Here is an 11,503-nt window from a genome sequence, read left to right as displayed (position 1 = left end):
TATTTCCAACAGTCTCCCACTTAAACTAGATTCAATAATCTAGCCTCACATCTCTACGTGATTTACAATGTAATGCATCTAACACCCATACAGTTCTGATGTTGATCATGCTTTGCTCGTGGAAGAGGTTTAGTCAGCGGATCTGCAACATTCAGATCCGTGTGCACTTTGTAAATATTTATGTCCTCCTCCTTGATGTAATTGCGGATGACGTTGAAGCGTCGCTTTATGTGTTTGGTCCTCTTGTGAAACCTTGGTTCCTTGGCTAGAGCAATGGCACCAGTGTTGTCACAGAATAGATTGATTGGAGCAGTGCACTTGGCACTACTCCAAGATCTGACATGAACTGCTTCATCCAGACACCCTCCTTAACCGCCTCTGAGGCAGCTATGTACTCCGTTTCGCATGTAGAATCAGCTATGACGCTTTGCTTGGAAATGCACCAGCTTACCGCACCCCGTTTAAGAATAAATACGTATTCGGTTTGAAACTTAGAGTCATCCGGATCGGTGTCAAATCTTGCATGGATGTAACCCTTTACGACGAGCTCTTCGTCAACTCCATAAACGAGAAACATTTCCTTAGTCCTTTTCAGATACTTCAGAATATTCTTGACCGCCGCCCAGTGTTTCACTCCTGGATCACTTTGAAACCTGCCTACCATACTTATGGCAAGGCTGACATCCGGTCTTGTGCACAACATTGCATACATGATAGACCCTATGGTTGAAGCATAGGGGACGACAGTCATCTTTTCTCTATCATATGCAGTTACTGGACATTGAGTCTTACTCAACTTTATACCTTGTAACACAGGCAAGAATCCTTTCTTGGATTATTCCATTTTGAACTTCTTCAATACTTTACCAAGATATGTGCTTTGTGAAAGAGCTATTAGGTGCCTTGACCTATCTCTATAGATCTTTATGCCCAATATGTAAGCAGCTTCTCCTAGGTCCTTCATTGAAAAAACTTTTATTCAAATAATCTTTTACGCTTTTTCCAAAACTCTACATTGTTTCCAATCAGCAATATGTCGTCAACATATAATATTAGAAACGCTATAGAGCTCCCACTCACGTTCTTGTAAATACAAGCTTCTTCAAAAACTTGTACAAACCCAAACGCCTTGATCAGCTCATCAAAGCACTGATTCCAACTCCGAGATGCTTACACCAGTCCATAAATGAATTGCTGAAGCTTGCACACTTTGTTAGCATTCTTTGGATTGTCAAAACCTTCCGGTTGCATCATATACAACTCTTCCTTAAGAAACTCGTTAAGGAACGCCGTTTTGACAACGAGACAGTAGCTGCATTGCGAGCTGACTGTGAAAGGGGAGAATACTCATCAAATTTGAACCTCTATTATAATCAAGGGGATTTGTGGGTGCACAAATAGCCCCGTTTCAACGGATATATTCTTAGCTAGTGGTGCCCTTATTATACACTCTAGGGCTGAACTGTGAAATCGGTTGATCTTTTGACCGCATGCTGGCATTTCATAAAGCCATTTTCATCCATGTCCACGATGACATCTCGTGCCTCAGGCTTGCTGTTTCTTTTCTTTATCGAATGCAGATGGTTTTCTCGCTTGTTTTGTCAACGACGCGGTGATCATAGCGAGCACGTGTAATCATCTTGGTTCTTGGAGTTGTTTGCTTAATTTAACTTGCTTAGCAGGATCAATGCAGCCAACTACCGTCGGTGCTTGATCAGTTGATCTAGTGCTATATACTAATTCTCCTTTGTACTGGTACCCACCAAGTTGGAGTGTCGTTTATACATGCTGTCAGTGCTTTGATTACATAGCTCCCGCCGTGAAGGTAGAAAGACACCTATACGTGTCCAACAAGATAGTACTCACAATTAATCCTTTAATGAAAAGAATGCTACGCTTATACTTCCTACGTCACGGTTTAGAAGACACAGTTAAAGTTGCGTGCGTTTTTAAAATAGACAATGTTTAAGGCGCGAAAGCAATTACTCTTATTAATTAGTACTAGTACTAGTCATGCATGCGCCCTCCCGATTTGCTCCTCATCATTAGTACTAGTATTTTCTCAGTTGATTAGGCGCATTAGGATCTACACCTGCTACATCTCACAACCAATCGATAACTACCTTGGTCCCAGAGATTTTCAAGAGTGCCTTCTAAACCGTGACGGATGGAGTATAATGGGTATATAATCCTAGCCACATATTCCGTTAAACTCATCCAGTAATTTAGCAAAACCGCCCTTTAGTTGCTTGAAGTCAAATCCTCTCTCAAACAAACAAGAAAGAGAATTGCATCATCTTGGACGTGAGGATGCCACACTCTCGCTCAATGTATAGTTGCAATTTGACATTGAACTGGATGGCATACACCAATGCACGTGATGCACAAATACATAGTTTCCCAATTAGTGCGCGCACATTCTCGATCCATTTTCTTAGGTAGATGATGTTAGAGATTGTAAAGTATGTTATATTATAAAAGATGTTAGGGATTGTAAATGGTTTCCTTCATTTTTTTATTAGCTAGCGTCAAGTTTTTTCTATATGTATAGTAGCTAGCATTGATCAAGCACGGAGAAACAGAGGACACTTCTCTCTATTAGGTATCTAACACAATATGAAACCGCTAAATTAACCCTCCAAAACCCCCAACCCCCCCCCCCCCCCCCAATTAAAAAAACCCAGCTCCGGTCAGATGCTGACCCGTGGATGCCATTTGGTCCCGGTTGGTGTTACCAACCAAGACTAAAGTTTCTCCTGTCTGGGTTCCCCGCAGCGGCCACGTGTAGACCCATTTGTCCCGGTTGGTAAGCGAACCGGGACTAAAGGTTTTGGGCTTCAGTCCCGATCCTTTAGTCCCGGTTCCGGAACCGGGACAAATGAGTCATTTTCTACTAGTGTTGATAGTCACCCAGTTACGTTGCGACGTTTGATACACAGAGGGTATTCTTCCGATGCCAGTGAGTTACATGATCTCATGGTCATAGAAATATATACTTGACATGCAGAAAAACAGTAGCAATAAAACAACACGATCACATGCTACATTCATAGTTTGGATCTTATCCATCACATCATTCTCCTAATGATGTGATCCCGTTATCAAGTGAAAACACTTGTCTATGCCTAGAAAACCTTAACCATCTTTGATGACCGATCTAATCAACTAGAGACCTACTCCCTCCGTTTCGGTTTATAAGTCATCTTACGAAAATCAAATAATCCCAAAACACTAAGGCACGATGCATTAACTTTCACCTTGTTTCTTGTTTTTTGACTTGAATAAAGGATTCAACCAATAAGAGACGTGGGACGTTTATGTTTTTAATGGCTTAAGACTAACTAGCACGACATGCATTGGTCAATTCATTGCATCCAATGGTATTAATTAGCAAGTTAACATTAATTTCTCTTGTTTTCATCTCCGTCTTGGTTGCGGTGCACAACCTAAGATGACCTATAAACCGAGACGGAGGGAGTATTAGGGATAGTGTGTTGTCTATGTATCGACACATGTATACACTACAAGAAAAACGCTCAATTATGAACAAAAATAATGACAGTGGTTTAATTGGTCATTGATCCATGACCAAAATTCTAAAATTAGTCATGGCAAGTCTAAGAGGGTCCAAAGCACATAACGTTATGATCTTTTGCGTTCATTAGGTCATGATCCTGTTGCACAAAATGGTCATTAAGATGTGTAGAATTATTTATAATCATATTATAATGCTACATGACCAAATATAAGATCATAAACATATGCGTGGAGGTGACTGGACGACACCTCATTAGTTTTACCTATGTGTCATGTATTGAGAGCAAAATTTTATTTTATACGTATATGAATGAAGTAAATTATATAAGATAAATACCAATAAATTATAATTATTCATTTTAATATTTTAAATATTTTAAAAAATACATTATAATTATCAAAATGAAATATATGAGCCCATGCTAATCTCATAACGTGTAGACCCTATTTAGATAAATGTTTTGAAAGGTGGTATATGGTACCTTAACTTGGTGTTTCACACAATAAAAACTTAAACATGACAACAAAAAATATGTGGGTGAATTTTTTAGTAATGCCAAATACTATCATAATTAAATGAATAGTGTTTCCACTCACAACACTCAACCAAAAAATATAAATTTCTTTTGAGGTAAATAATAAATATTGTACAATACTTTTTAGGCAATCAAAAAATACAACTAGAGACAACAATATGGGTCCATATTTCCTAAATTCAATATCTATACGGACTAGTATCTCAGACTAATATCTAAATCCAATATGTGTCCATAAATATTGGGTCATTTAAGCATACCACATGAGGCTAATATGTTGAGTGTTTACCCGAAATAAAAAGATAAAAATATAAAAGAAACAAAAAACACAATTACGTAAGCTGGATTCTAATTGGTGGAATCATTTATGCCACGGATCGATGACATGGCATAAATCCTACCGTCCATTGCTAGCAATCCCACATCCATCCATCCATTCATCCATATGAAGAAAAGAAGAAAAGAAAACTAGCAGACCCACTACTCGTCCTCCTGAACCCTACCCAGCCACTGGTCGCCTCCTCCCCCTACAGATCGCCGCCGCCGCCACCTCCATTCACCACCTACCACGGCGCTGCTCCCTGCTAGATCCGTCTTCTGCCGCATCCCAAGTCGCCGCCCTCCCGATCCCCCTCCCTTCCTCTGCTCCGGACACCCCATCTCCATCGAGCCGGACGACCCGTCCACCTCTACGGGCGGTGGCTGCGACGTAGCAAGGTCAGGGAGCAATGGCGCCGCCCGGGTCGCGGCGGTGGGCGTACGTGCGGATCATGGCAGACACCATCCTCGGCGGCGGCCTTGGCTTCTACGTCATGCACCGCATCGAGACCTCCTACAAGGTACGACGGCTCCCGTCCCACCAGCCTACTGCGATTTGGTCGAAGCCGCGGTGCTCACCCCCGCTGTCTTGTCGTGTGCTGCGCCCGCAGACAAAAATGAGGAGAGGCTGCGGAGGTACGAGGCGCACTTGCTCACCAAGGAGAAGGAGGCGCAGCAGCTGCAGGACGAGGGCTGCCGCGAGGACCAGGCGCAGCTCCTGTCGGACTCCTGATCCCCTTTCCTCCCTTTGCGCGCGCCGGCTCGCCTTCCCGAGATGTTAGGTCAGTGCTACTTGTACCTACCATGCATCTTTGATAGGAGTATTTGTTTACTGGTATGGTCTGAATTGCGTGATAAATTTTGGGGCCTAATGCCAAAATTCAGAGCTGTTTGTATTGCCTGTTAGTACCTTGGACTATCAAAAATACAAGATCGTGTGAAAAATGATCTTGTATTTTTGACACTGGACGGAGCTAGTAGTTGATAAGAAGTAATGTCTTGTTTGTCAGACACTCAAAATACTGTTTCTTACTACATGGGATGTTTAGAGTTAGTGTACAATTAAAAATAACTTGCATAGTGCATAGTTGATAAGAAGTCAAATATCTTGTACGTCACACACTCAGAATTCTATTTCTCGTTACATGGGATGTTCAGAGGCTGCTGTGAAGTTAAAATGCTGGGCATAACATGTCTAGACTGACTTAAAGCACGAGCCTATAACTGTAAAAAGTTTATTACACATCCAGGGACATGTTTTTGGAAACAAATGTTCTCTATAGAAGTATCTTCCATGAATGTTTGATAGCTTATCTGTGTTGTACTTTTAGATGTATACATAACTGATTTACTATCATAGGGTACCGAAACTTTGCTGATTTTTTCAACCTGTATGCTGAATGACAGGGAGAACAGAAAATCTGTAGCTGATCTGAGCATAATACTGTCTGAAAAGAATTATGGCTTTTCTATTTGTGTAGGTTGCATCTGGATAGTGCTCAAGAGGTATGTGGGATTCATCTTGCCCTCGCAGGGATTCTTGGTTTTCGAACAATACACCAGGTATATTGTGCTTGACCTCGTGGCACTTCTTGTTTCTATTTTAGCTTCTGGAGCTTGATGATAGATGACCATTTAATTTTGAAAAAAATGCTTTTCAAATGAATGTATTGATTGACTTCCTTCTTGCCACCTGATTCACTCTTAGTCGGAGGAGTTGGGTGATGAAATGTTAGGTACACTCGTATTTTCGTTTCTTCTGGACAGTACATGATACATCTGGTCCGTTTTAAATATTAAATATACGATCAGCACCATTTTCTTATCTCAGTTCATAAATAGGGTGTTCTACTACTGAGTCACAAAAAATGTTCTATTTTGCAATAATGATTTCAAAAACTGTTAGATGTTAAAGCATGATATGATTGAAGAAGTTCCAGCTGTTGATTATCTTGTATTTTCTCTTAGCTGTTCCTTAAATAAGAAGATATTGTAGGCATTACTCAGTACAAGGAAAGTTTGTGTGCGTTCTGATTTAGTTGCTTCTACTACCAAGTTGTCTTCTCCGGCAATTTATTTTTTTCCGTGGTCTAGATCATGCTGCAGTTTAGTTGGCCCGACGCCTACAGTCTAGCTGTCCCGACGCCTTGTGTGCTCACTTTCGTCTTGCCAAGGTTATGTCTTCCTCCTTCATCCTTCTTTACTTTTGCTCATTTCATATGCAGTATTTTACTGAATTGTGTGTGTTCCGTGTGCTGTGTCCTTTCTTCCGTACTATTACTTATTGTTGCTTGTTGTATTTATACCTTGTGTCCCGCTTATCGTTGTCTCATTGCTTTGTATACCCCGGATGGGTGCTGTCATATATTTTTTCATACCTATTCTGGAAACCATGGCAAAAAATATATACTTAGACACATATCACTACTTTGTATACCGAGGATAAGAGCAGGATATGTGTTGTCATATCATTGCTTTGTATACTCAGGATGTGTGCACTAGCTCTACCAAACTCACTTCCCTGCTTTCCTTTTTGTTGAAAGAACTGTGAGCTTAGTCCTGAACCGTAGTCCTGAACCTGCACTAATTATACTAATCTTTATTTCACTTCATTATATCACTCTGCTTTGAATGGCTATAGTTTCAAGCTACCTTTGTATTGATGCGTATATGTTGTCGAGAGGATCCAATTTAAGTACTATAATGTAGCCAATTATTTCTTGGATGTGGTAAACTTACACCTTCATTCTATTTTTATTTTGGTCTTTTGTTGAGTACATTTAGATATAATTAGAATCGTAGTAGCTTTTTGCTAACATCTAAGGCCCTTTTTAAATAGTTTGATTTGGTGAGAATGGAATGTCTTTTGCCCGAGAGAGTACTCTTCCTTCAAGCAACAGAAAACATAGATGATTTTGGTTTCATCCTTTAATTTTTTTTTCTTTCTGCACCTTTTGCAGACATTATATAGTTCAACCGAGCCATTGTGCTTAATCATCTTATGTTGGTTGCTATTGGTATGTGGGATATGCATCAATGGAATGAGCAGAGGAAGCCCCGATCCTTCTACGACATGTTCGAGAAGGGTCAGATCAGCGTCATTCTCGAAGAGCAATTGGGTGCAGCCTTGCAAGGGCGCATCAGGCTGGGCCTCCTCTATTTCCGGTGAGTTCATCCTATTTTTTTTCTCCTTCACTAGCATTCATTTTTATGTAGTTATTTCATTTATCCATGACATCGACCATCCTCTATTTTAGTTATGAAGTAATAACAAATGTGTCGTGCAATGCCTGTAGGAAAGAGTTTATATTAGTTGTTCCAGTCTTTGCCTATACCTTTATGGCGAGTAGGCTTAACTCTTTCGAACTGTAATCTTGTCTTAGGTGGATTCGTTTTTACAACCAACAGAAAAGAATTGTGCCTTGGACCATTTTTTTTCTGTAATTGAGAAAACTTTCAAGCTATAATCATACGGGCTGATCTGATACATTATTATTTGGCCCCACCAGATTAACGGTTCATAATTACTGATTAATGTGGTAATTTTTAGAGAGTGCCTAATTAGTATAAGTATAGACTTCAAGAATTAATAGGTGCTAGAGGTACTAACATTTTGTTCTTCTGTTTCCTAGGTTCAGAAAATAATGGAGAAGATCTCAGAAAAAGAAAGAACGCAGATTGTTGCTAAGGGATATATTCTTCAGGATGGATTTGTGCTGAGCAATCTCCCTGTTCCACCACCAAGCATGCAGGAACATCAAGGGTATGTAGATAATATGCAAATGAAGTGCATACTATATACTTGATCAAAACTGTATGTTAACAAGAAGTAGAGGACATGACGGGAGGAGGGAACAAGAAGCTTCGTTTATCATTGATGTTATGTGTGATCAACAAAAACTTATGCTTCTCATCCAATCTTTGTCGAACTATGTCGATGTGTGATTATGCACTTGTAGAATTATATTGTTGTGCACTTGTTGGGCCTTGAACCTTTATGTGTAGAGGAGTCGATGGATGATGTATTGTAATTTATGTGATGTGTTACTGAAATGTAATATATACAACTAATTTGCAATATTTTATTCTTGTGTACTTGTTTTTTAATGGGTCTATCGTGAGATATACATGCTTTTGGTAAAATAATGCATCAGCCTAAATAATTTATACATTTTTAATAATAAAATAGTATTGGTGGAGGCCCATGTAGACTAGATTATTGAATTGAGCTGTGAAATTTATGATGATTTCATTTGGTCACTAGCAGTGCCATGTCAGCACAGCCACGTCAGATCCTACGTGGCTCACACAAATAGGTAATGACCAAACCAAAATTTTGGTCAATAGAGATCTATGACCAAAATTTTAGAAATGTCAAGTTTGTTCATTCTTGACGACCAACTGTTGGCCTTGTAAATTTGGTCAAAAAAAGGTCAATAAACAACAACAATGACGAATCAATAACCAATATAGGGAGTCATAATTGACATTATTTCTTGTAGTGATATGAGTTTTCATTCAATACAATTCTAGCATGGATAATAAACGATTATCTTGAATAAAAATATATAATAATAACTATTTTATTGCCTCTAGGGCATATTTCCAACAAATAATGGGTGCACAAATAGCCTTGTTTCAACGGATATGTTCTTAGCTAGTGCTGCCCTTATTATACTCTCTATGGCTGAACTGTGAAATCGGTTGATCTTTTGAGCGCATGCTGGCATTTCATAAAGCCCATTTTCATCCATGTCCACGATGTAATCTCGTGCCTTACGCTTGCTGTTTCTTTTCTTTATCGAATGCAGATGGTTTTCTCGCTTGTTTTGTCAACGACGCGGTGAGCATAGCGAGCACGTGCAATCATCTTGGTTCTTGGAGTTGTTTGCTTAACTTAACTTGCTTAGCAGGGTCAATGCAGCCAGCTACCGTCGGTGCTTGATCAGTTGATCTAGTGCTATATACTAATTCTCCTCTGTACTGGTACCCACAAAGTTGGAGTGTGGGTTATACATGCTGTCGGTGCTTTGCACCTATGCAGTAGTTAGGTTAGCCCATGGCTTAAAGAGAAAATAAGCTTGTGCATGGCCCAGGGGAAGAGGCAGGGTTGGGACGTAGGTTGTATTATGTACGCACTTAGCCAGAACTCACACAAGCACCCGTCATCTTTTCCTTCTAAAAAGATCGTAATCACGGGTCGTTCTGTCTTTCCTTCTGTCTACGATTGAGTCGCGATGCCGACGAACCCTAAATCTCCATTCAGTTTTTCCCCTGGGGCATGATCATGAGATGCGAGTCAGCCAATTGGTCTCAGGCTCGACGCAGCCACATAGGGAATCACACCGGCCCATGCAACATGATCATCCTCCAGCGCCTCCGGTCTCCATGCGCTGGATGCGGACACATACACACACCTGAGCGCCTCCCGCCTCCCACGTCTGGTCATCAGTCCACGTCGTGTCATCATCGATCTCCTGATCACCGTCGCCGATCGACATATCCCAAGTATGCCATAACCATATTGTGAATTTTATTTTTGCTAATTAAGTAATTTCTCTTTGCATACATGATGCTTACCTTGCACCGTTCAATATTGGATGTAATATTTGTTTCTGCTATGTTTGTTACTATGCCTTTTTGAAATTCATGTCTTGTAGTGAAAAAATGAGAAGGAAAACACATGCATATGACTTGGTAGAATCATAGATACAAGCTACTGGCAATTCTTTTCAGCACCAATACTGGTCTATCAATGAAACCAAACAAGTTGGCGATAATTGTTGTAGAGGAAGACAAACCAACTAAATAAAATTCTAAATTGATCTGAACAAGAAGAAGATGTTGACATCAACACATGAAATAACAATTTATGTGGCTCTGATGTTTGTTTATTATTGTTATGATGTTTACATTAAGGGCCCCTGAGTTTCAGCTCCCATCCCGGGCCCTCAAAATCTCAGAACCGGCCCTGGCGGCGCGCGCCCAGCCGCCACCTGTGCAGGCGCGAGAGCGCCATCCCCGCTCCGTTTTTTCCCCTTTCACTTCAGGGGGAGAATACTCATCAAATTCGAACCCCTATTATAATCAAGGGGATTTGTGGGTGCACAAATAGCCCTGTTTGAACGGATATGTTCTTAGCTAGTGGTGCCCTTATTATACTCTCTAGGGCTGAACTGTGAAATCGGTTGATCTTTTGAGCGCATGCTGCATTTCATAAAGCCCATTTTCATCCATGTCCACGATGTCATCTCGTGCCTCAGGCTCGCTGTTTCTTTTCTTTATTGAATGCAGATGGTTTTCTCGCTTGTTTTGTCAACGGCGCGGTGAGCATAGCGAGCACGTGTAATCATCTTGGTTCTTGGAGTTGTTTGCTTAACTTAACTTGCCTAGCAGGATCAATGCAGCCAGCTACCGTCGGTGCTTGATCAGTTGATCTAGTGCTGGTACCCACAAAGTTACTAATCCTCCTGTGTACTGGTACCCACAAAGTTGGAGTGTGGGTTATACATGCATGCTGTCGGTGCTTTGATTACATAGCTCCCGTCGTGAAGGTAGAAAGACACCTATACGTGTCCAACAAGATAGTACTCACAATTAATCCTTTAATGAAAAAAATGCTACACTACAGAACAACCCTAAACCCTACACCTATACGTGTCCAACAAGATAGTACTCACAAGATGTGTCCTCACCGCAATAACCCTAAACCCTAAACCCATCCAGTAATTCAATCATATAAGGGTATATAATCCTAGCCGTAATCCGTTAAACTCATCGAGTAATTTAGCAAAACCGCCCTTTAATTGCTTGAAGTCAAATCCTCTCTCAAACAAACAAGAAAGAGAATGTTATCATCTTGGACTTGAGGATGCTACACTCTCGCTCAATGTATAGTTGCAATTTGACATTGAACTCGATGGCATACACCAATGCACGTGATGCACAAATACGTATAGTTTCCCAATTAGTGATCCATTATCGGTATCTCTGCTCACTCGGTCGCCGCAGCTTAAATATTTCAACTAACTCCGGTTAGTTATCTCAACTCTAGTTAGGTAGACCCGGCTCCTTCTGTTATAAAATGGCAGCGTCTGGGACGTGAGGATGCC

At 40.6% G+C, this 11,503-nt stretch overlaps 1 protein-coding gene across 1 annotated transcript; it reads left to right on the top strand.

The window, feature by feature from the left end:
* The first annotated feature begins 4,801 nt into the window (after positions 1 to 4,801).
* On the top strand, positions 4,802 to 5,124 carry LOC123431312. The gene is made up of 2 exons (XM_045115134.1): positions 4,802 to 4,920; positions 5,010 to 5,124. Exons 1-2 carry the CDS (start codon positions 4,802 to 4,804, stop codon positions 5,122 to 5,124), a joined length of 234 nt encoding a protein of 77 aa, XP_044971069.1.
* The last annotated feature ends 6,379 nt before the right edge of the window (positions 5,125 to 11,503 follow it).

This window comes from Hordeum vulgare, chromosome 2H (assembly GCF_904849725.1).
Source record: "Hordeum vulgare subsp. vulgare chromosome 2H, MorexV3_pseudomolecules_assembly, whole genome shotgun sequence".
Taxonomy (NCBI): domain Eukaryota; kingdom Viridiplantae; phylum Streptophyta; class Magnoliopsida; order Poales; family Poaceae; genus Hordeum; species Hordeum vulgare.
Note: the sequence above shows the minus strand (reverse complement) of the source record. Positions and strands in the feature narration are given on the sequence as shown.